The sequence below is a fragment of the Anolis carolinensis genome, chromosome 1 (genome assembly GCF_035594765.1).
Source record: "Anolis carolinensis isolate JA03-04 chromosome 1, rAnoCar3.1.pri, whole genome shotgun sequence".
In the NCBI taxonomy this organism is placed as follows: domain Eukaryota; kingdom Metazoa; phylum Chordata; class Lepidosauria; order Squamata; family Dactyloidae; genus Anolis; species Anolis carolinensis.
In genome coordinates, this window is record NC_085841.1 from 83,280,917 (window position 1) to 83,305,613 (window position 24,697).

At 38.8% G+C, this 24,697-nt stretch overlaps 1 protein-coding gene across 4 annotated transcripts in view; it reads left to right on the forward strand.

Moving 5' to 3' along the window:
• reps1 (RALBP1 associated Eps domain containing 1) overlaps positions 1 to 24,697 on the forward strand; it is a 69,711-nt gene that overhangs the window by 26,694 nt on the left and 18,320 nt on the right. The window contains exons 5-11 of one of the 4 annotated variants that reach the window (XM_062978128.1): positions 2,807 to 2,934; positions 3,412 to 3,574; positions 4,132 to 4,195; positions 7,241 to 7,395; positions 9,453 to 9,589; positions 21,088 to 21,165; positions 23,606 to 23,693. In XM_062978128.1, coding sequence (XP_062834198.1) covers positions 2,807 to 2,934; positions 3,412 to 3,574; positions 4,132 to 4,195; positions 7,241 to 7,395; positions 9,453 to 9,589; positions 21,088 to 21,165; positions 23,606 to 23,693 — 813 coding nt within the window. Of the gene's footprint in view, positions 1 to 2,806; positions 2,935 to 3,411; positions 3,575 to 4,131; positions 4,196 to 7,240; positions 7,396 to 9,452; positions 9,590 to 21,084; positions 21,166 to 23,605; positions 23,694 to 24,697 lie in introns of all 4 variants that reach the window. The other 3 variants (XM_062978132.1, XM_008114504.3, XM_062978136.1) reach the window with 3 other exon arrangements.

Here is a 24,697-nt window from a genome sequence, read left to right on the forward strand (position 1 = left end):
TTTGTTAGCCAGGTGGAATAGTAGTGAATAGCCTTGCAGCCTCAAAGCCTGGCTGTTTTCTTCATATGTGAATCCTTGTTTGGTGAGCTGGAATACAAAGGAGTAGGCTTGCTGCTTGGAAGGCTTGGATACTTGCATTCTAGGGGAATGGCTTTTTGGGCTGCTAGAATTGCAAAGAATAGCCTCACTACTTCAAAGTCTGGCTGCTTGCTACCTAGGGGAATCTTTGGTTGTTCAGCTTCAATAGTACAGAGTGGTATCGCTGCTTCAAAGCCTGGTGGTTGCCTTCTATCAAGGCTAATCCTTTGTTGGTCTCGTTAAATTGCACTGAATAGCCTTGTAGCTTCAATGCCTGACTGTATTTATACCTAGGGGAATCCTTGTTTGGCGAGCTGGAGTAGCACCCTCAATCAAAGAGCTGCTTAGAAGCTTGGCTATTTCCTTTGTTTGGCCACCTTGAATTGCACTGAATAGTCTTGCAGCTTAAAAGCCTGGCCACTTTCTACATAGGGCATCCTTGCTAGGCCAGATTGAATGGGACGGAGTAGCCTCGTGGCTTTAAAGCCTGGGAGTTTTCTACCTTGTAGAATCTTTGGTTGTCCAGGTTGAATAGCACTGAATAGTCTCAGTGTGGCGAGTATGAATGCTGCAATTAGTCACCTTGATTAGCATTTAATGGCCTTGCAGCTTCAAAGCCTGGCTGCTTTGTTCCTGGGGAATCCTGATTGTTTCCTTTCTGGAATTTCAAATTTCCCTGTTTTCAGAGTGTTGCTCTTTATTTACTGTCCTGATTTTAGAGATTATATTGTTCTGTATTATTATACCACAGTAATTATTATATATTATATTATAATCGTATATTATCTGCTTATAACTGGATTATATGAGGCCCCTTCTACACAGGTGTATAAAATTCACACTGAACTGGATTTTTTGGCAGTGTGGACAAGATAATTCACTTCAAAGCAGATACTATGGATTATGTGCCTTGGCATTCTGGGTTATAAAGCTGTGTGGAAGGGCCTTAAGTCTACACTGCCATATAATCCAGTTCAAATCAGATAATCTGTATTTTATAGACAGTTTGGATGAGGCCTAAGTGCACTCTGCATGTCCCCTGGGTGCCATTTTGGCTGAGGGAGTCATTAGGATACGAAGGCGGCAGGGCCTAAAGGCAGCAGGGCCTACCTTTCTAACTGTCAGCCAGAGGGAAAAAGGCTTTTCCTCATCCTCTGTAATTTGGACTTTTTTTCTAGGTTTTTTTTTAATTGAAAGACACAGATTGTATGACTATGTCTTTTGTGGCCAAATTTGGTGTGATTTGGTTCAGTGGTTTTGTTGTTTACTCCATGGGAAAAACGCACATTACAATTGTATAGATAGATAGATAGATAGATAGATAGATGGCAAGATCAAAGTTTGCTATTTGGAAGAAAAAAAACATTTTCAAGGCGTAGATAGTTGGATCTGTGGTTGCAGAATACAGAGGACTGACTATAACAGAGACTTGTTATAATGTGTTCCCAAAGGCTTTCATGGCTGGAATCACTGGGTTGTTGTGTGTTTTCCGGGCTGTATGGCCATGTTCCAGAAGCATTATCTCCTGATGTTTTGCCCACATCTGTGGCAGGCATCCTCAGAGGTTGTGAGGTATATTGGAAACTAAGCAAGGGAGGTTTATATATCTGTGGAAGGTCCAGGGTGGGAGAAAGAACTCTTGTCTGTCAGAGGCCAGCGTGAATGTTGTAATTAATCAGCTTGATTAGCATTAGTGGCATTGCCAGCTTCAAGGCCTGGCTTCTTCCTGCCTGTGGGAATCCTTTATTCAGAGATGCTAGTTGGCCTTGATTGATTCATGTCTGGAATTCCTCTGTTTTCAGAGTGCTATTTACTCTTCTGATTTTAGAGTTTTTTTAATACTGGTAGCCAGATTTTGTTCATTTTCACGGTTTCCTCCTTTTTGTTGAAATTGTCCACATGCTTGTGGATTTCATTGGCTTCTCTGTGTAGTCTGACATGGTGGTTGTTAGAGTGGTCCAGCATTTCTGTGTTCTCAAATAGTATGCTGTGTCCAGGTTGGTTCATCAAGTGCTCTGCTATGGCTGACTTCTCTGGTTGAATTATTCTGCAGTGCCTTTCATGTTTCTTGATTCATGTTTGGGCGCTACATTTGGTGGTCCCTTTGTAGACATGTCCCTAGCTGCATGGTATACGGTAGACTCCTGCAGAGACCTATTATTTCCAATATATGTAGTAATACACAAAATCTCTAGTGAGAAGTTTGTATCTGAATACTATTGTGGTCTATCCAAGTGTGTATTGATATTAGACCAGGGTACAAAAAGACAGGAAAGCTTGGAGAAGAGAATGAGGTTGGGGGAAATGGAAGGAAAAAGGAATAGAGGTCAACCAAGGGCAAGACGTATGGATAGTATCCTTGAAGTGACTGGCTTGACCTTGAAGGAGCTGGGGGTGGCAACCGCCGATAGAGAGCTCTGACAACAAACCATAAAAAGACGCTTAGCTCCTACACAGACCAAGCTTCTAGAATAATTGTCTCTATAATCACATAAATCTTTAATGCTATACCAATTCCCTTCAATTTTAAAATAACATTTAAATATAAAATGGGGAACAAGACTTGAAGCTTATCGCCTGACAGAACATGTTAAACAGTTTCTGGTCATGCCATTTCAAAGAAATGTCATGGTGCATTTGTATATGTCTAGGAAAAGTGTTTCAAGGCATACTTTTCTTGAATAGGTTGTGTGTAAATCTTCAAAATGAACTGTGTTCTGATTTTCAGGCTCCTGTAATGCTAGTGATCCAATGTGGTCTGGCCATTCACCACCACCACATCAAGAAACCTGGGTCAGTTTTGCAGATAACACACCAACCAGTACTATTTTAGCCATGCATCCTGCTTCTGTCCAGGTGTGACATTTTATTGGTATTTTTTTATTTGCTTCATTCTGGTCATTTTCATATTGTTGCCAAAGATTCATGCCATGACTCTGAATGTGAATCTGTTTGAGACTGATTTCTTACATATTCTTGTCTATCTAAAATATAACAGTGAATAAATGTCACTAAAGATTCTTGGTAAAGGAATTGTTATATTAAAAAACATTTGCAAATTCAAGCTTTCAGCTTTTTTGTGCTTAATTTTTCAAACTGCTCTTTGCATATTTTTTTCATAACTTTCTGTTGCCTACATTAATGTTGCCATCTCTGTCTATTTGTATAAATGTTCAGAATATTTTATTTAAAGCACTACCCACTAGCACTGACCAGAGCGCATCTAAAACTACTTTAACAAATAACAGTTGTTTCTTTTCATAGGCAAAAATATAGAAAATTATAGGCCACTGATGAATTTAGGTAATGCTGAAGAACAATCTTTCATTACAGGATCAGACAACAGTACGAACTGTAGCATCAGCTACAACAACAAATGAAATTCGTAGGCAGTCAAGTAGTTATGATGATCCCTGGAAAATAACAGATGAACAAAGGCAGTATTACGTAAATCAGTTTAAAACCATTCAGCCTGATCTAAATGGATATATCCCAGGTGAGTTCTTTAGAAACACATGTTGTAACAGGTATAACAGACACTCATATTCGTTTTCTACTGGTAGGGAGAATGGGTTGATTTCTTGAAATTCCACAAGGGGAGTTCCATTCACTTGAGAGCTCTCATCATCCACCATCGCTTTGGTGGAGTTGCTTTGATTCACCTTTTTCCCTGCAGCTACATATGTCTGAAAAATTATTGAATAGGATTGAAGGACTCAATCCTTGAATAGCAAGGAAGGCTACAGAGAGAAAGGGAGAATTGCCATTCACCTTCTGTTTGCAGTAGACTCTGCTAGATCAAATCACTTTCTGAGAATAGAAGGAATCTTTATGTTCATGGAAAGGCACCATAGGAGCCACACTTCTGTTTTTGTGGGTGTTAAAAATAAATTTAGAATTTTGTGATGAGTACTACACTCAAATTTTGGGGCAGAATATGACTCCTAAAACATTAGAGGGAAAATAATAATCCCAGTTTACTGTATCTTTTTAAAATCCTTAAGACTATAATTCTAAAATAAAAGTTGAATATTACTGTTTTAATATTTTCAGGATCTGCAGCTAAAGAATTTTTTACAAAATCAAAACTTCCTATTCTTGAACTTTCGCACATTTGGTAAGTGTGAAATATTAGGTTGGGGTAGATGCTTTAAGAATTACATTTGTGGAGTAGAAATGCCTAGTGAGAGAGATCTTTTTATCATTTGCATTAAAACATCATTCAGTGTCAGTGATACTTGGAAACTTAAAACTATTCCCATTATAATCAAACAGTAACTTCTGTTTGAATAGTCCTTGAACAAAATCTGATACTTTGATTGCCCTGACGTCAGGTATAAAACGCAGTGTTTTGTAACCAATTGTTTATGGGAGGCTTGCATGAAGTAACTAACAATCTGGATTCACACTCTCTTCCATAAAAGATATTACATTTTGTACTATTTTCAAACAAGTTTCTACACTAAAAACAAAACTATTCAATATATTAAACTGCGATATGGTGCTACTTTTCTAGCATTCAAATAATCTTTGCTTGACCTTGTTGTTGCATATGCTAGCATTTACCCATATTGTGCCTGTATGTACAGTGGCCTCCTCATTATTTGAATAGCACGAATAACCATTACATTCACCATTACATGAATTATCTATCTCCATACCAGTCCAGACACAAGGGGTCATGTGATCTTGAGTTCTTTACCTTCTCTCCTCCTCTCAATTTAAAAAATACTGTTTTGCCACCATGACTTTCAGGTGTCTTCCTTGGTTTTCCAAACTTATTCCTCATTTTCCTCTCTGAAGAACAAACAAAAAGATAAGCCTAGGAGAAAACACTATCTCCCGGAACTAAATTCAACATTCAATTTATGGTCAAAATCAGTTTTTATCACGTGGAAGAACAAAGAGGAATAGAACATCAGTAAAGGAAAGGTGCTTTACAGATTATTTTTCCTATTGTGTCACTAAACCATACGAAAAGTCCCCAAATTTACCATATCTCCAGCACCAAGAGTTGCATGGGACTCATTACATTGTTTCCACAAGATTTTTTTCCTTCTTAAGCCATCTCAACATCCAGATTTCCAAAGGAGCCACAGTGGTCCAAGGGTTAAACCTTTGTGCCAGCTGAACTGCTGACCTGACGGTTGCCTGTTCAAATCCGCGAGATGGGGTGAGCTCCAGTCTGTAACCTCTAGCTTGCAAGGACATGAGAGAAGCCTCCCAACTACCACATCTGGACGTCTCCTGGGCAACATCTCTGTAGACGGCCAATTGTCTAACACCAGAAGCTACTTGCAGTATGTTTTCAAGTTGTTTCTGACACAAAAAAAATTCCAGATTTTCAGACAAGACTTTAAGCCATGGAAGTATAGGAAAGCATACATTCTGCAATGCTGTTTCTCAAAGCAGGTAATCACCTGTATGGTCTGATCAACCTCAGCGGTTATTTATAGTCATCATAATTGAAATGACCTTTGACCATCATGGTGAAAAATATTGTGCCCTTGAATTTTCCATAGGGATTGGATGCAGGGCTGCTCTTTTAATCTCCGGGAGCAAGAAGAGTACAGAATCAATTTCCCCTCCCCTTCTTCTCCCTTGAAAAAGCCCCCCTTTTAATGAAGAGTCTTAAGGGCAATACACTCCAGTAAGACACAAGAAAAGCCCCTTCTTCTGTGGATAGAAGGATGTCTTCTACCATTTGGTCTTGTTTCTCCAGGTGTTCTAAAAGATTCTTTGAGATCCTGCTCCACAGAAAGCCCAAAATTATGAAACGGAAGAGATGTAATTAGAGGGATAAATGCCACCTTCAAAGCCCTCTCCTACTTCTTGTAGGGCAAACTAAAATAGTGATTTACTCAAAAAGGAAAAGTTCAAGGAAGAAACCTCACAAAGATTAAAGTTTTCATCTGGAATGCTCCAAAAATGATCATCTTAAATTGGTCAACCCTTCATCCTCAGACTGAAAATGCATGGCACATCCCTGGTAGTTTTCACAGTTATTCATATGTGGGGGGGGGGGGGGGGCATCCTGCACAAAGAGTCAACTTATACGACTTACCCAAAAGCAGGCAATCACCATTGTGAGAACCTTGTGGCATTTCATAATGGCCAATAGTCTCTTGCTTTAAAAAGTACCTAGACTGATGATGAGAATTGCACATCCCTACAGGTGTTCTTGGACTGTACCATCAGAAGACTTATCCACCTAATTGACAGGGAGGAATTCTGTGCACTAAAGTTGAATAATAAAAGTGGTGGATCACACAATTCTTGGTGAACAGACCGACAGATTCTGGAACCAGCCCATTAGATCTCTATGGTTTCTTCATTTTTAACAGACACGCTGAGGCATTTTTCACTGGGACCAGAACCATGTCATCTAGAGTACTGGCCAGAGAGAATATTTGGCATTGCCCTTGGGTTCTAGGTAGAAAGTCTTCCAGGTAGAATGACTTTTTAGTCATTCCCTCAACGATATCTACTTAGGACAAGAGAAGAAAAACAGGAAGATAATATGACTTGTTATTGAGTTCAGGAGCTGTGAGAGCAACGTCATCTAGCCCTTGTGTGCTAGAGTGTGATAGTTCTTTGCAAGTTTAGGTAATTAAACCAATATTTCCTCATATAAATATTTGCTGTATACTAAAACAGCAACAACATCACAGAATGCCAATATGTCTTTCTTAGGGAAAAAGGTGATCAAATTTCCCACTGATGCATCCACAAGATTGCATTTTGCTCCTCTGAATGAATGTGCCTTTGATCCAGCGGAGAGTCCTGCTAGCAGAATGGGAAGGGAGGTGATTTTTTTACCATTCCCTCTTCCTTTTTAACCCCCCCCCCCCCCACACACACACACACACACCTCAATTTGTTGGAGCCAGTTTTCAGAAGGCACAGGACTTTATAGGAACTGTTTTTAAAACACCTTTTCCCTTCTACATACCCTGAGCTGTGTTCCGATCTCTTTATCCAAGCTATTATATTTTAGAATCAATGCCACACTCTGTAATGGTTTTCCTTATTGGTTATTTTTTAAAAAAGGCTTATCTCCATTAAAAATTTTCAAATACTGTACAATATTTGAAGGATAGCTAGAGTAACATAAAACATTATTTTCAAAATGTTTAAAAATGATAATTTTATGTCTTTTCAGGGAGCTCTCTGATTTTGACAAAGATGGCGCATTAACACTGGATGAGTTCTGTGCTGCTTTCCATCTCGTAGTTGCTAGGAAGAATGGATATGACTTGCCTGAGAAATTACCTGAAAGTTTAATGCCCAAGCTGATTGATTTGGAGGACTCTACAGGTATTTTTCTTCTCAAACATTTAGTTATTTAAATTTTGTTTAAAATTATATATAATAATAATAATAATAATAATAATTTTATTTTTGTACCCCGCCACCATCTCCCCAGAGGGACTCGGGGCAGCTTACAGATATAAAACCAACATACAATAATATCGAATACAAAAACACAGAAATAAATTTAAAAGGCATTAAAAATCACAATCATTATAAAACACTTGAGAAACATAGCAGTAAAAACATAAAATGAGAGCTGGGCAAAGTGCACTGAGTGGAACTTGTAAACAAGAAGGAAGTTAAGGTGCTACAAGGTCATGGGAAGAGCCTTAGACTGGGGTGAACACTGAGGCTATGTCAGGGAGTTAACCAAGAGGTACAACTGGTCAGAAGAACCCACTAGTACCTGTATACAGTGGGCGGAACTTCTTCAAAGGCCTTAAATATATTATATTTAAGATGTACTTCTTTAAAATATGCCACTTTTAATGTAGGTCTTCTTACTATATTTTATGAAACATAGTATTTCTCAGTTTTACAACCCTGCTACAGGCATTTGAGGGAATAAAAAATCTCTCATATGTTAGTCCATGTTTTTCTTTTTTCTATGTAAATAATGCATGTTCAGAATACCCGCAGAGGAATTTAAGATTAGAATATTGGAGGTAGTCAGAATTTGTTTTATGCACTGGCCCTTTCCATCTGCTGTGCACATGGAACCAGTTATATAGAGTTTTGGCAACCTCTGTAAAAATTAGTCCTGTAAATCCATATTTGAGCTTTAAAAATGAATGGAAAGTTTGTCAGCCTCTTTGAATGAAGTGTCATGAATCAGTTTTACAAGAGACCAGTTATTCCACATTCTTAATATGAACCTGCATGTCTAGTATTACTGTTTTGGATAAATGATTAAAAATATAATGGAAGTAAGAACATTTAGATTATATAAACTTGCACATGTAATATCTCACGATAGCAGTTTCCTTCCTGCAATAAATGGTTGTATTATTTGAATGCTGTAGATGAGCAATTTCTAGGGAGTTTGATTTGTGAGAACTCTCATTGTAGCTTCTGGAATTGGTTGCACTTCTATGTAGTGTTGTCCTGACACTCTTTCACTGTGGAGGAAGAGAGAGAAAAACTGGATTCATCTGATCTTCCTGGTATTTGTATTTTGAAGCAAAGCAGTATGAAAATATAAGCAGAAATTGTACTTAGTACTTGGCATGCAATTGGTCATACAAGCTGTTTTATTTTTGTAGCAATCCGAACTGAAGATTAAAAAGGAATTGAGTACTTGATTGTACTTTTTAAAAAATGAAATGTGAAACATATGTAATCTATATGATATAAGAACCTGCAGAAGAAAATACTACACTTCGATGGTTGATAAACAAAATATGTTCTAGAAGTTTGAGATGCTTTAGAACAGAATTCCAAGAACAGTTGTTGAAAATGGGCAGCCCCCATAATCTCTGTAATAGTGTTGTTTGAGACACTCAGACCTTTCTAGATTTCAGCCAAGGCTATACCCTTTTTCATGAGCTATGACTTGGAAATAAGTATCTGGCGTTCCATTTTCTGTAGCATTTAGCATTGTTATGAAATACATGTCAATGAAATACAAAGTCGAATAGGTAAGAATATTAACTGTTGGGAAAGCATTTTAAATCAAGTGTTAGTTTCCTTGTCTTCCATAACTTTGAAAGGGTATCTTATTTGCTTTATGTAGTGAGTTGGATCCTTTGTTCTTATTTCCTGCCACACCCTTTTGTTCCCCATGCTAAACTTCTTCTGATAGTTGAGGGATCTCTTGGAATAGTATATGGTGGAGCAAAGTGAACTGTTGGGAAAAGGGAAGTTGAGGCAACTTGGTGAGGTTGCCTTATGCTAGAAGACAGCTCTAGATGAAACACAGTAAATGTAAATAAACATTTTGTTTTAACTAACAGATTTTTGTAGTTATTATAGGAGGTTGGTGCATGAGCAAATCATGGTGAATAATGACATTCATTCAAAATTGTAAGACATTAATATGCCGTTCTGCTTTGCATTCATAGTGGTTCCTGTCTCAGAAGTGGGAGATCAGTCTGGTGACATAGTTTATGCAGCTTCACCGGCTGAAGCACCTCCAAGCAAATCGCCATCAATGCCATCACTAAATCAAGCATGGCCTGAACTGAATCAAAGCAGTGAGGTTAGCAAAATAGTTTTATCATTTGCTAGAAATTTCTTATTTTAAAAGTTTATGCATGGCATAATGTAGCTTAAATTCTATAACATCTGGATTGTCTTCTTCATTTTGAGGTTTCACTGGAGTAACTATTAAGATATCTATATCAGGTGTGAACAGCTGTGCAGCAGCTAATTTTTGCCCCTGAATCTATCTGGAGGCTGCACCAATATAACTCATTAGAAGTGATGTCATGTCACTTCTGGTCTCCTTTTTCAGCTGGAAAAAAAACTAAGACAGTTTTGGGTTTTGATGGGTGGGAGGGGGAAAGCACTGTTTTGCAGTTGTTTTGGTTTTATAGTTTGAACTCTTTGAGAATTTAAAATCACTTGGAAATTGGCTTGAAAATGTGGTGGAAAATGCTTGGAAAGCTTTGGGGGAGCCACGAAAGTGAAGTTCAGGGCACACTTTCTGTTCCCTGATTCATAATCTTGTTTCCAAGACATAATATCTAGGGAATATTTGGGATTGTCAACATTTCCTCAATTATATCTTTTTGGTTTTGGTTGTCTCTGTGATTCACATAATTGGAGGGAAGGTGTCTTGTGCTGCATTGAGTCACAAGTTGAATCTTCTAGATCTGGGTGATTTCAGCAGGAACTCTACCCCCACTTTCACATTGTGTTTCTTCTCCTTGAGTCCTTCTCATTCCTTGTGTGATCAGCATCGGGAGAACGTACTTGATATTATGCTGTTCAGAGCCAGCTTTTTTCCTTCTGTAAATATATTGTATATTATTTTTTAACAATGTAATTCGTGCTCTTTTGTTTTTTGTTGTTGGCATAGTTTTCAAATCTGCATCTTGTACCCCATGGACCTTTTTCATACTGTGCACCGGCTGTGAGATAATTTCAAAAGTTTGCTTTATAAGGGCATCACAAAATAACATCTTAAGAATCATCAGCTGAAGTTGATACTGGTTATTTAGGTAGAGATTCAGTTGAATTAGTTGTGAAAACCTTTTACCAAACACTGATCTCTCTATTTTGAAGGAAACATCAACTATACCAGTTTCCAAAGGGATGGTACCCCAGACATTTTTGGTTCAATTTTGTAAACTAGTTAGGTTTTAGCAACATCCAAGCTATCTTCAGACTTGATATCTTCTTGTCAGGATCCAGGGCTCTGCCAGTATGCAGTGGTTAGCCAAAAAACCCGTCTTGTGTCAAAACTGTTTTATTTAATTTACTTAAACACTTGGCTGTTTCAAGTTCTGGGTTCAAAACCAACCAACCATCATCAATAATATAATAATAAATATTTATTTGTACCCCACATTTCTCCCCAAAGCAGCTTACAACATGTTAAAAACGATACAAGTCCCAACAATCAGCATATATACCACACAAACCATCTATAAAATAAAACAACTATGGGACATGACACTTCTGCCTCCACATTTTTACTAATACATATAAATTCATTAATTTCGGACAACACCTCTAGATAAACATCTAGAAAAGGAATGAGGATTCATCATGTATTGTTCCTCGGGAACCTCAACACTTTCAGTTTGCTAATTTTGATGTCCATCTCAGAAATAAGATGATTTACAGACATTCCCATAATTTATGCATATGCTTTATACATATACATACCGGTATGAATAAGTTTGGCACAATCTGACTCTGGACCCTTCAGCGCCCAAGGAATCAGACTGAAGATACTCCCCATACACCTAATACTCAAAGTTTCTTTCTAAAGCAGGAGAGTTGTCACCCTATTGTAGATGTCATTCTACACTAGCTACCTATTAGTACTCAGAGTAACATTTGCAACATGGTTATTTTCATTAACTCTATATTGTTCAGGATCAAGGCAATAGATATGGATATCCCTCAAGAGGGTTTCATGTCCCTCTTCAGGTCAGAAAAAGTGTTGATGGATGGTGCAGTCCAGCTTAATGAGGGGCATACCTTTTCATCAGTCATCAATTGCATTTACGTAATAATAATTTTATTTATTTCTTACCCTCCTCTCCTCACTGCCGAGGCATGTTACACCATTGCTTAAAACACATAATCAAAACACTATCCTTTAAAAACACGCCATAGATTACACATATTAAAGCTGCTGCTGCTGTCGCATAGTCGTTTCCGACTTTGTGACTTCATGGACCAATGCACGCCAGAGCTCCCTGTTGGCCGTCGCCGCCCCCAGTTCCTTCAAGGTCAAACCAGTCACTTCAAGGATACCATCCATCCATCTCACCCTTGGTCGGCCTCTTTTCCTTTTTCCTTCCATTTTCCCCAGCATCGTTATCTTTTCCAAGATTTCCTGTCTTCTCATGAGGTGGCCAAAATACTTCATCTTTGCCTCTAATGTCCTTCCCTCCAGTGAGCAGCTGGGCATTATTTCCTGGATGATGGACTGGTTGGATCTTCTTGCAGTCCAAGGCACTCTCAGGATTTTCCTCCAGCACCACAGTTCAAAAGCGTCCATCTTCCTTCGCTCAGCCTTTTTGTATTAAATATTAAATATTTGAATATTAAAGCATATTTCCATAAAATTAAAATACACAAAACAAAAATTAGACAAAGAAGTTTAAAAATTGTCATTAAAACTGTCTGGGTAGGCCTGCTGGAAGAGATAGGTTTTCACTCGTCTTAAATTCCCACAGCTGATCTAGCTGTCATAGCTCTACAAGCAGGGTGTTCCACAGTCATGGGGTGTCAGATAAAAAGATCCATGAATGGCAGTTGCCTGTTGGGTTCTGGCAGGCTGGAGCAGATGCCCCCCCAGAGGACCCCAGTGTTCAGGGCGGATTGTATGGGAGAAGGTGATCCTGTAGGTAATCTGAGCCCAAACCATGTAAGGCTTTAAAGGTCAATACCAACTAATTGCCCAGAAACTAATTGCACCCAGTGGAGTGACTTTAGGATAGGGGTGATATGCTCACTCCTGGGTGTTACTGTAACCAATCTGGTTGCTGTATTTTGAACCAGCTGGTGTTTCCTATCTTGGTACAAATGTGGATCGCATTGCAGAAGTCCAACCTTGAGGTTACCAGCATGTTCAAATAGCAACAGACAATGCAACAGCAATGTTCTGTGCAAACAACAAGGGGGTACAAGATTCAAAAAATTACCATATCTGCCTCTGGACCTGTAAAAATCGTTCATCACTTGGTACATTACTCTTAATAAAAATCATCTAAGAAGGGAACATGCTAGCACTCATTCAAAATATGCAAGAGACTCAGTTATTTTTTGACATAATGTTTTCAAGTGAGTCAGTAATAGGTTTGCTTGTAGCAAAGCAAAAATAGAAAGCAGTTGGGAAGTCTGGTAGCATGGCAGAAGTAGGACCTATTTCAAGGAAGTACACTTCTTGCATTCATAATAATTGTGTTGGTACTACCAGCCCTTGCTCACAACTCTCCTCACACATTCCATTTATTGTTATTTTTGCTTTCTGAATGATATGGAACTTTTCACATAGATAGCAGGCAGAGTCCAGGGACCTTTTTCACAGAGCAGACAGATTTCACTGTAAATGCCAGAGTGGCATCTTGTGGAATTCTAGGATTTGCCTGTCAGGCAGGGACATTTTTAGAAATCTCAGCTAAGGAGCAAAGTACAAATCTAATGAATCTTTTGGATGTAGTCATATCATTAAAGTAGAATCATAGTGCTATGATTGTGTAATGCCCCCTGAATCCCTTACTAAGTATGAATGACAGCAAAATAGAAAATGGGAGAATAGATAAGACCCCAGCATTTTACAAAAATTTTAAGTTCGACCATCAACACTCCACCATGTTGCCTAAGTCATCAGAGGGAGCTCCTCCCCCGCCCAACTGCCACTCTGGGCCAGAGTGAAGGGGGCCAGGAAGACATCATTCCACCATGTCGCCTAAGTCATCAGAGGGAGCCCCTTCCCCGCCCAAGGACTGTCTGCCACTCTGGGCTAGAGGGAAGAAGGGGGCCAGGAAGACATCATTCCACCATGTCGCCCAAGTCATCAGAGGGAGCCCCTTCCCCGCCCAAGGACTGATGGCCACTCTGGGCCAGAGAGACCCCATTCCATCATGTCACTTAAGTCATAAGAGGGAGCCCCTCCCCCGCCCAAGGATGAACTGCCACTCTGGGCCAGAGTGAAGAAGGGGGCCAGGAAGACATCATTCCATCATGTCGCCTAAGTCATCAGAGGGAGCCCCTTCCCCGCCCAAGGACTAACTGCTACTCTGGGCCAGAGTGAAGAAGGGGGCCAGGAAGACATCATTCCAACATGTTGCCTAAGTCATCAGAGGGAGCCCCTTCCCCGCCCAAGGACTAACTGCCACTCTGGGCCAGAGTGAAGAAGGGGGCCAGGAAGATGACATTCCACCATGTCGCCGAAGTCATGAAAGGGAACCCCTCCCCCGCCCAAGGTCTAACTGCCACTCTAGGCCAGAGAGATATCATTCCATCATGTTGCCTAAGTCATCAGAGGGAGCCCCTTCCCCACCCAAGGACTATCTGCCACTCTGGACCAGAGTGAAGAAGGGGGCCAGGAAGACATCATTCCACCATGTCGCCTAAGTCATCAAAGGGAACCCCTCCCACGCCCAAGGACTAACTACCACTCTGGACCAGAGAGACATCATTCCATCATGTTGCCTAAGTCATCAGAGGGAGCCCCTTCCCCGCCCAAGGACTAACTGCCACTCTGGGCCAGAGTGAAGAAGGGGGCCAGGAAGACATCATTCCAACATGTCGCCTAAGTCATCAGAGGGAGCCCCTTCCCCGCCCAAGGACTAACTGCCACTCTGGGCCAGAGTGAAGAAGGGGGCCAGGAAGACATCATTCCAACATGTCGCCTAAGTCATCAGAGGGAGCCCCTTCCCCGCCCAAGGACTATCTGCCACTCTGGGCCAGAGTGAAGAAGGGGGCCAGGACAACATCATTCCACCATGTCGCCTAAGTCATCAAATGGAACCCTTCCCGCACCCAAGGACTAACTGCCACTCTGGGCCAGAGTGAAGAAGGGGGCCAGGAAGACATCATTCCACCATGTCGCCAAAGTTATCAGAGGTAGCCCCTTCCCCGCCCAAGGACTAACTGCCACTCTGGGCCAGAGTGAAGAAGGGGGCCAGGAAGACATCATTCCAACATGTCGCCTAAGTCATCAGAGGGAGCCCCTTCCCCGCCCAAGGACTAACTGCCACTCTGGGCCAGAGTGAAGAAGGGGGCCAGGAAGACATCATTCCACCATGTCGCCTAAGTCATCAGAGGGAGCCCCTTCCCCGCCCAAGGACTAACTGCCACTCTGGGCCAGAGTGAAGAAGGGGGCCAGGAAGACATCATTCCAACATGTCGCCTAAGTCATCAGAGGGAGCCCCTTCCCCGCCCAAGGACTAACTGCCACTCTGGGCCAGAGTGAAGAAGGGGGCCAGGACAACATCATTCCACCATGTCGCCTAAGTCATCAAATGGAACCCTTCCCGCACCCAAGGACTAACTGCCACTCTGGGCCAGAGTGAAGAAGGGGGCCAGGAAGACATCATTCCACCATGTTGCCAAAGTCATCAGAGGGAGCCCCTTCCCCGCCCAAGGACTAACTGCCACTCTGGGCCAGAGTGAAGAAGGGGGCCAGGACAACATCATTCCACCATGTCGCCTAAGTCATCAAAGGGAACCCCTCCCCCGCCCAAGGTCTAACTGCCACTCTAGGCCAGAGAGATATCATTCCATCATGTTGCCTAAGTCATCAGAGGGAGCCCCTCCCCCGCCCAAAGACTAACTGCCACTCTGGGCCAGAGTGAAGAAGGGGGCCAGGAAGACATCATTCCAACATGTCGCCTAAGTCATCAGAGGGAGCCCATCCCCCGCCCAAGGACTAACTGCCACTTTGGGCCAGAGTGAAGAAGGGGGCCAGGAAGAGATCATTACATGTCACCTGAGTCATCAGAGGGAGCCCCTCCCCCGCCCAAAAACTAACTGCCACTCTGGGCCACAGAGACATCATTCCATCATGTCACCTAAGTCATCAGAGGGAGCCTCTTCCCCGCCGAAGGACTAACTGCCACTCTGTACTAGAGTGAAGAAGGGGGTCAGGAAGACATCACTCAACTGTGTCTCCTGAGTCAATATAACAACATCATAATATATAATACTCATATTATGATATACTAATAATATAATATATTGTATATATATATAATATTGATAACAATATTATAATGTAATACAATATAATAATACACTATTATAATTGTGTTTTTATATTACATGTAATATTACTAATAATATTACAATATAATGTTATAATACAATATAGTAATATATAATGCTTATATTGTGCTATGTTAATAATATAATATATTATATGTAAATATAACTTGTAAGCCGCCCTGAGTCCCCATCGGGGGGAGAAGAGCTGGATATAAATGTTGTTAATAAATAAATAAATAAATAAATAAACATGAAAATCGCAAGAAAAGTGAAAGCTCATGAAAGAAAATTTCATCCCTCTGTGCGTTTTAGTAGAAACCTTCAAGTAGTCTTTATAAGGTTCCAGATATTTTAATTTACTCATACAAGCCATACCTAACTTGGTTATTGCTTTTCGTAACCTCATATTAGTTTTGTATAAAATATTTGCTGAAAAGTGTTTCTCACTCTGATACAAAAATGTACGTAATACCCAGTAATACATTTACTTCATTAACTGAGATATACTTGCCTTATCCCATAAGAATATCTTCCTTGCTATTATTTTTGCACAAAGGACAGGTGAATTGACCGAATAGTCCGTGGACCCTTCCTCCTCAGTATTTCATAAGGATAAGGTGATATTCAAACTAGACTGGTTATTTCCCAGTTCCCTTTGGAGCAATATCATATGTTCACTACATTCATACAAAGTCATTATTTTCTGGGCAAAGCTCTTCATTATCTGGATGTCAGAAGAGCATTGACTTTTTTGTAGTTGGACAGCACCTTCTAGAACAGTGGTTTTCAACCTGGGGTCCCCAGATGTTTTTGGCCTTCAATTTCTAGAAATCCCAGCCAATTTACCAGCTGTTATGATTTCTGGGAGTTGAAAGCCAAAAAACATCTGGGAACCCCAGGTTGAGAACCACTGTTCTGGAACATAGTGCCTTTTTGAATATTCAGGTTGTCAAAAGAGAACACCCTGACTCTTCAAAGAGGATATTGACATGGGTTGTAGAAGCCATTCAGCTCAGTTACCAATTAGATAGGTTACCAAACCTGTGAAGATTGTACTGTTTCCAGAAGTGTCAGAGCAGTGACATGATCACTGCCATCTACCTTAATTTCTTACCACCATATGAATGTGAAATTGAAAACTCATGCCACTTTTGGTTGGTTGATATTGTCCTCAGTTGTGATGTGATATTCAACACACCTATGAGTTGCTATCCAGTCACTTACTTGTTTGTTTGTTTGTTTTTTAATAAATTTTTATTGAGTATTTTGTGCACAGTTCAGTAAAAGAATAGGAGGAAATAGAAAAGAGGAGAAAAAAAAGAAAAGAAAGGGAGGGAGGGCAGGGATTGATGGTGAAGAGTAGGGGGGGGGGGGTAGGGGGAATTTTTTTCCAGTCTTCCATCCTCATCACTTCGGTGTAATTTGCTATTGCTACAATTCTTCCTGTCGTACTGGGTAGATTTTTATTTCCTTTTCCTGGTGTACCGAACAAAGTTTGTTAATCTAAATACTTTTTTGATTAGTTAATTCCTATTCCTTTGTTGCTTGTATTCTATGTAACTTGACCAATCTGTGCGTTTCATTGGTCGCCCGTTATGTTGTTTAATCATAAATGTTAATGCATCCATATCGTGTATTTCATCCATTTTTGCGATCCACTCTTCTATGCTTGGTGTAGCTTGTATTTTCCAATATTTTGCCAATAGAATTCTCGCTGCTGTTGACAGATAAGTAAACAGTATGTCTTCATTTCTATTGAACTTCGTGTCTTTGTCGGTTATTCCTAGGAGGTAATGTTCTGGTTTTAAAGGGAAAAGGTGATCCTGTCACTTACTTGTTTGAGTGACAAAGACAAAGAGCAAGAAAAAATTGCTGTCTATAACTGGTTCTTTGAGCGGTCATCTTTAAACTCACACAATCCACTTTCCTCCATTTCTTTCCATATTTGTGCTTTTTTCTTTAGCATTGGACTCAGAATTGAGGAAAGGCTCACTTTTATGTAATTAATGAGCGGGTGGGGGGCAGTGTTCCTGCTAAAATTGCCCAATGCTAGAATGTTCCATTCGTGGCTCTTTGCAGATGCAAGCCCTCCTCCATTGTGCAAGTTGACCAGGTGAAGAACCAGTTACAGGTAAGCAACCTATTCTTGATACCTCTTCTTTTCCCTCCATTGATCTTTAAAGGTGAGCTATTTTATTATGTTTTAAATCCAAGACTTCGTCAAAAAGTTAGTGTGTGCGTGTTGACTGCGGTGAAGATCAGAATTTGGGAAAGGGCACTAGATTGCCTAACCCTAAAAAGTATGTGGACTTTTTGCATTGTTCTAATATAGACAAACTACAGTTTAAGCACACATCTTATTTAATAGATAATTACTTAATCAAAATCTTTACTCAGTATGTAAGAAAAACACTCTATGAAAGTCACATCAGATATTTGAACAAACCTCTTTGAACTACAAATTTAGATTGGATTGTATGTTTACTATACATATCTTATTAAAAGGTTATTCAAAATTATGGTTGCTGGGTTTGCATAATCATAATTGCACAAGTGGTATTCCTTAGTGTTGCCAATTTAAAAGGATTTATTTTTAAAGTAGATTTTTAATCTATTATTTGAGATCCTGTTGAAGAATTCTAATGTTTTTAAATCAGTGAATACAGTAGAGTCTTGCTTATCCAAAATAAATGTTGGATAAGTGAAAATGTTGGAAAATAAGGATAGATTAAGGAAAAGCCTATTAAACATCAAACTACGTTATGCTTTTACAAATTAAGCACCAAAACATGTTTTACAACAAATCGCCAAAAAAATCATTTCAATACACAGTAAGGTTATGTAGTAATTACTTTATTTACGAATTTAGCACTAAAACATTTCAATGTATTGAAAACATTGACTTAAAAAAACTGACTACTAAAAGGCAGACTGTGTTGGATAATACAGAACGTTGGATAAGTGAAGTTTGGATAAGCGAGACTCTACTGTATTTATTGTGCTAGCCAAAAGGCCATGACAAAGAGTTATAAAATGTACAAAACAGAACATTCAAGATAAAAAGGTTATCAAACTCATTCAAAAAGTTCTTTAAATATTTTATATTGAAGCTTTATCAAGTTTTTCTAGTGTGGTAAATATTTATGTCGAATATAAGAGCAAAATAAATATTTCTCTAGGTTGTGTATACTGTATACCTTGAAGTATAATGCAATTTAAACTTCAAGTAACAATTTACTTAAGTAAAATTATTGGCAGGAGGTCACTAGCAACATACCATTTTAAAATTCCTAAAAGAGAGTAATTAATGATTACGAAAAGATTTTGGCTTTGTTTTTCAGGGCAGTTTTCAGTAGTATTTCTAATTAATGCTAATTTCAAAACAATAGCAATTAATTTGTAAACCTCTCTGAATTACCAGTAACATTAGATATTTTCTAAGTAGAATGATCAGCCTCAAACAAAGACCAAATAATACAGTACATATTAAATGCCAGTACTCGATTAAGCTAGAGACAGGTTTATTGTGAGGAATAGAACAATATTTGCGTTTGTCTTGCTTTTTAAAGGAGCAAGATAAAATACATCAGCTTTCACTTTGCCATAGAAAAATTATTCATGTTCTTTCATTTTGACACTGAGAGATGAGAAGACACAAATAGGCAGAATCACACTGGGGTTATAGTACTGTATGTAGTCATGGAGTTGAATAAATAGGCAAGAATTTGATGTTGGCCAGGATCAACCACAGAGCAATACATATGGCAAAAACAGCACCTCACAATAGAGTTCTCACTGCGTTTGTAGGAAGTGAACTTATGACTCCCAAGATCCTTGTTTGATTTTTGGAAATTACTGATATAACCCCCAAGCACCTGTGAGCAGGAAACATCAATAGGAAGTTCTAAGACTGAAATACCAGATGTATTAGGCATTATTTTTAGAATGGCTATACTGGTTGTCACATATGGAGAATAGTAATCTAAAAAACTTTTACAGGTGTTTTGGGTATATTGTGCAGGATCTAATAATCTTTTAGATTTATGCACAGGAATTGTGCTGGCACAGTAGAGCTCTTTTAACTTCTTAAACTGCTTTGAAGCCCCCTGCATATACCATGGGAACTGCTGAGAAAATTCAGAACTAAAAGTTCTTCAGGTTACAGTGATCTAATTCCACAAATTTTGGTATTTTGGTATTTACTGTATATATTTAACGTTTGGAGCATTTCATGGGTATTGGCATTACATGATTTATTAACATGGCAGATTCTGTTCTGTTCCTGGGAATATTTGTTCTCATTGTAGCAAATACTTAATTTTTAGACTCTTACTAATGTCAGATTTCCATGCGGAAATTTTCTACTTTGTATTAATCTACCTAAAATGTCTCTCATACACTATCCTAGCTATTTGTGAACTGTTAATCCCAAATAGCTGTTCCTGTAGTTAGGTCCTGCTCACATGGCTAGTCAGTCAAACATTCTCCTAGCCTTGTAGCAGCTGTTGATGGGTAAGCAATGGGTTTGTTGCTGTTGTTGTTTTGATTTGGCTAATAATTACTTACCATTCCACTAACTGAAACATAGTAACATTTCTTTTCTGAGGATATAATCTAACTTTCTAATCTTAAACAAAATTTTAATTGCTTTGATGCCAAATTAATTGCTGTTGTGTCACTTGGGGAGGAGGAATTTAGCACAAAAAACTTACTTGGCAGTTATATTTTATGATAGAGTATATCTTGTAGCTTGTTGAAATTATTGCTAAAACAGATTTCCTTATCGATTTACAGAGTTTGAAGTGCTAATCTTTTTGCATTGTTTCAATTATAAATTAAGTATTCCTATGTCTGCATAAGATGTATTCAGATTAAAAGCATTTTCAAGAATTGCTTTCAAAAGTCAGATGATTCTCTTAATGCTTTCGTAATATACAATTTTAAAATCCAGTATTTTGTAAGGAAAACATAGAGCTAATTCTACATTTATGTTGTGATATGTAGAAAACTCAAAAAATAATAGCATCATCAAAATACTCATATTTCCATTTTTTTGGCTTGATTATATTGATAAAATCACATGTTTTATGACTTTTGCTCATTTGGTAAACCCCTATAATACTTGAGACAGCTGAAGTCGCTTTTGAAAAAACGAAAACTTGTTTCAAGTATGCCTTAAAATTTGGGTATTGGCAATTTTTGGAAAGTCAACAACAGCTAGTGCAACCTCTAAACAGCTAAATTTTCTTTAGAGAACCTTCATTCTTTCTCTCACGCTGACTTGTCTTTCCTCTATCTGTTCAGCAGTGGGAGACATTTAGTGAACGCTCCTCAAGCTCACAAACCCTGACCCAATTTGATTCTAACATTGCACCAGCTGATCCTGTAAGTCAATCACTTAGCTTGCTTGATTTGAAATTAATTTTATTAACTCTGAATTTTAATTAATTGTGTTTTGCCTGTTAATGCATGGTTCTACAGCGCTTGATGGATAATGATGGCAATCCTGATTATCTTAATTTGACTTAAAATTGACTGGAAGAGTCTTGTATTTGTACACTACTTCATATAAAAAGTGTCCATGATTTTATATTGTACATCTATGCAAGAATGGAAGAACTTGTGGAGCATTTTCACTGCAGCATGTCACAAAATTCTTATTAATTCACCATTTGCGACAAATATGTACTCTTTAATAGCAACAAAATAGTTCTGAGGCTCATCAGCTGCCTTGCATTGAAAAGGGGTTGATAGTTGAGAAATATGGTGACTTGCAAAAAGATTTTTGAAAAAGCAACTCACAGTGCTATTTTGGATAATTTTCTGCCTGAAAACTGTGGCAAACCACATACATACACAACCCCCCTGTCTAGAAACATGGAGGATTCTTCCTCCCAAACCTCAGCCATATCCCCATGTCGTATTTGGCTGTGAATTGGTTGAAACTGATGACCTGACTTGCCTGGACAAGTGAGTGGGCTGATGGGGAAAAGGTACACAAATGTGAAATTGTCCCTTAACCCACCCACACACATATACACTCCCCCCCCCCAGTGGTTTTGAAAGATGTGCCCAAATATTTAGAAGTGACAATAAATAGTTTGCTAGTTCCTCCGGTGATCTTGAAGAAACTGACATGGATTTTCCATATCATTAAATAAAGTTTCCTTGCCATACAATAATTACAGTTTGTAACATTCTAGTCCGGTGGCTGTTAATGTACTCTAAATTTCAGTATATTTACCTACCTCACAACCCTGAGAAATTCTTTAGAAAGTCATAATGTGTATAGACTACTAATGAATGTTTCAAATATTTGCTTAGCAATGACTGCTTTCTTTGGTCTGATGTTCTGCACCATCCTAAACAGGTTTTCAAATTATGGTATTGTGCTTCTTTACAAGCAATGTACACTCCAAAGTTATCAAAAATATGAATATGGGCAACTGGAGCAAGAGATCATATGAACAAATAAGATACTGGAGTAAAATGAGTGCACACTCAGCAGCACACTAATATTGCTGATTTTCTTACATTGAACGAATAAATCTGCATAAGACCCCAACTTACATTCACTTGAATGTGCATAAAGCCTCTATACAATCAGGAATCCTGCTGTGTTAGAGTTACCAGTTACACATATTACTCAGATTTAAATGCACATTAATTACAACTGTCTAAATCCTCTCCAGGAAATCTGGTATTACATGATAGCATTAGCTCACACGTCCCTCATTTTTATAGTCTTAGTAAAACCAAGGCGTATGGGTGAATAGCAGTAAGAACTTCATCACACCATGATGCAACCTAAACACACATTCTGGTATTACCATAAATAAATTCACCATGTTGAATAAAGAATGACTGTATTCTGCATTTGGGGAAGACAAGGGTTGCATCTACATTGTAGAATTAATGCAGGTTGACATCACCTTAACTACCATGGCACAATACTATAAAATCCTGGGAGTTGTGGTTTTATATGGTCTGTAACCTCTGCCAAAGTGTGCTGGAGCCTGATAAAACTAGTAACTCCCAGGATTCCATAGTATAGAACCATGACAATGAAAGTGTTGACAAACTGCATTAATTCGACAGTGTAGATGTCCCCATAATCAGATAAAATGAGAAATGTAAAGCGCTCCTAGAAAATGCATAATGACTATTTACGAGGGTTATCCAGAAAGTTCATTACGTTTTGGAATTAAAAATAAACAAAGTATAGGAGAAAACATGTACCATATTCAGTTGAAAGCCAGACCCAAATACTAGTTCTCAGCATAGTCCCCACTGAAATCTAGGTAGTTATCATAGCGATAAAAGTGTTTGAAAAGCCCTCCTTCCCCCCCCCCCTCCCCAAGATTCCCGCCTGGCTTGCGTCCTGAACCAGGCTGGCTTCCCTTCCCTCAGCTGTCAAGTGGTGCGCTCAGCTTTCCACACAATCTTCCTGGATCGCTCTTTTGTTTTGCAGTTGCTTGCAAGGAAGGTTTTTTGGGACAGGAAAGGTGTGCTTCTTGCAAAACCTTAGAAGAGCACCTTCCTTGCTCCGTGGAGCACATTTTGAGAACCACTGATACAGAAGAATCCATGTATATGACTTTACAGAGAATGGCAGTAAAAGTGCTTGTCCCCACTGACTCATAGTCTAGTAACACACAAGCAACACAGAAACATAGAAAGGAGTGCAAGACAGAAAAGAAGCTGTGGTGGCATGGTATACTTGGAGTGGGTCAATCTTGCTGACATTGTATTCGTGATTTCAGCTTTCAACTTAGCTTAGAAAGTTTTCTTTAAACTAAATGGATTTTATCTCTCTATGTTGTAGGATACTGCTATTGTTCATCCTGTTCCTATTCGGATGACTCCAAGCAAAATTCACATGCAAGAAATGGAGCTTAAAAGAACTGGAAATGGTAAGCAGCAGTTATTTTTCTGATCTCTGTCTCAAACTAGCAGTAAAGGCTGGAAGGGAAGATGGAGAACTCCTCTTCATCAATACTTATAGCCCAGCCTTCCGCACTAGATGCCTCAAGCTAAAAACTATAAACCAAGAAAATCTCAGTTTTTTGCTCTTTCCTATGCATACCAATTAAAGTGCAACCTTTAAATACCTTGAGAAAACAATCACTTTCATTTCAATGGCTGCAATGAAAATATGCTTGGGTCTCAACAAGCTTTGCGAATTTGCAATCTAATTTTAGTGAATATTAATTTTTAAAACTATTTCACCATAAAGTAATTGAAACAAGATTAAAAATTGTTCACATATTCTTAAAAATCCAAACATAGAAAAATCACTTTAAAAAAACTCATTCTTAGAGCATTCAATAAATGAATCCAGTTTGTCCTCATACCAGATTTCTTTTGACTCATGTATTGCTTTAGTTAAATCATGAACTCCTTGACGTACTCAAACTGATTGTCCTCTTAGAACCAAATTAGAAATCTTTCATAATCCTAGAGTTGGAAGAAACTACAGGGGCCGGCCAGCCCGTTTTATTTCATGAATTGGTATGTGATGCTTATTTAATAGGGATGTAATCTGAAAGTATCAAACTGAATTATTTTTTCCATCATGCTGTTAGCGAAATACAAAAAATTAACATAAATCCAGTGTTGTTCTAGTACTCAACCACTACCCAGTTTCCCCTAAAATAAGACATCCCCAGAAAATAAGACCTAGTAGAAGTTTTGCTGAATTGCTAAATATAAGGCCTCCCCCGAAAGTAAGACCTAGCAAGGTTTTTGTTTGGAAGCATGACCGCCAAACAGAACACCAGAGCATGCAGGATCGGTAAATATACGTATCATAGAGTGTTGTACATGGAAATAATGGTAGTAACAAGAAATTCTTGATAAGATTCACAGTTTGTCTGGTTATGCTGGTTTGTGATGACAACTACTGTACAGTATATAA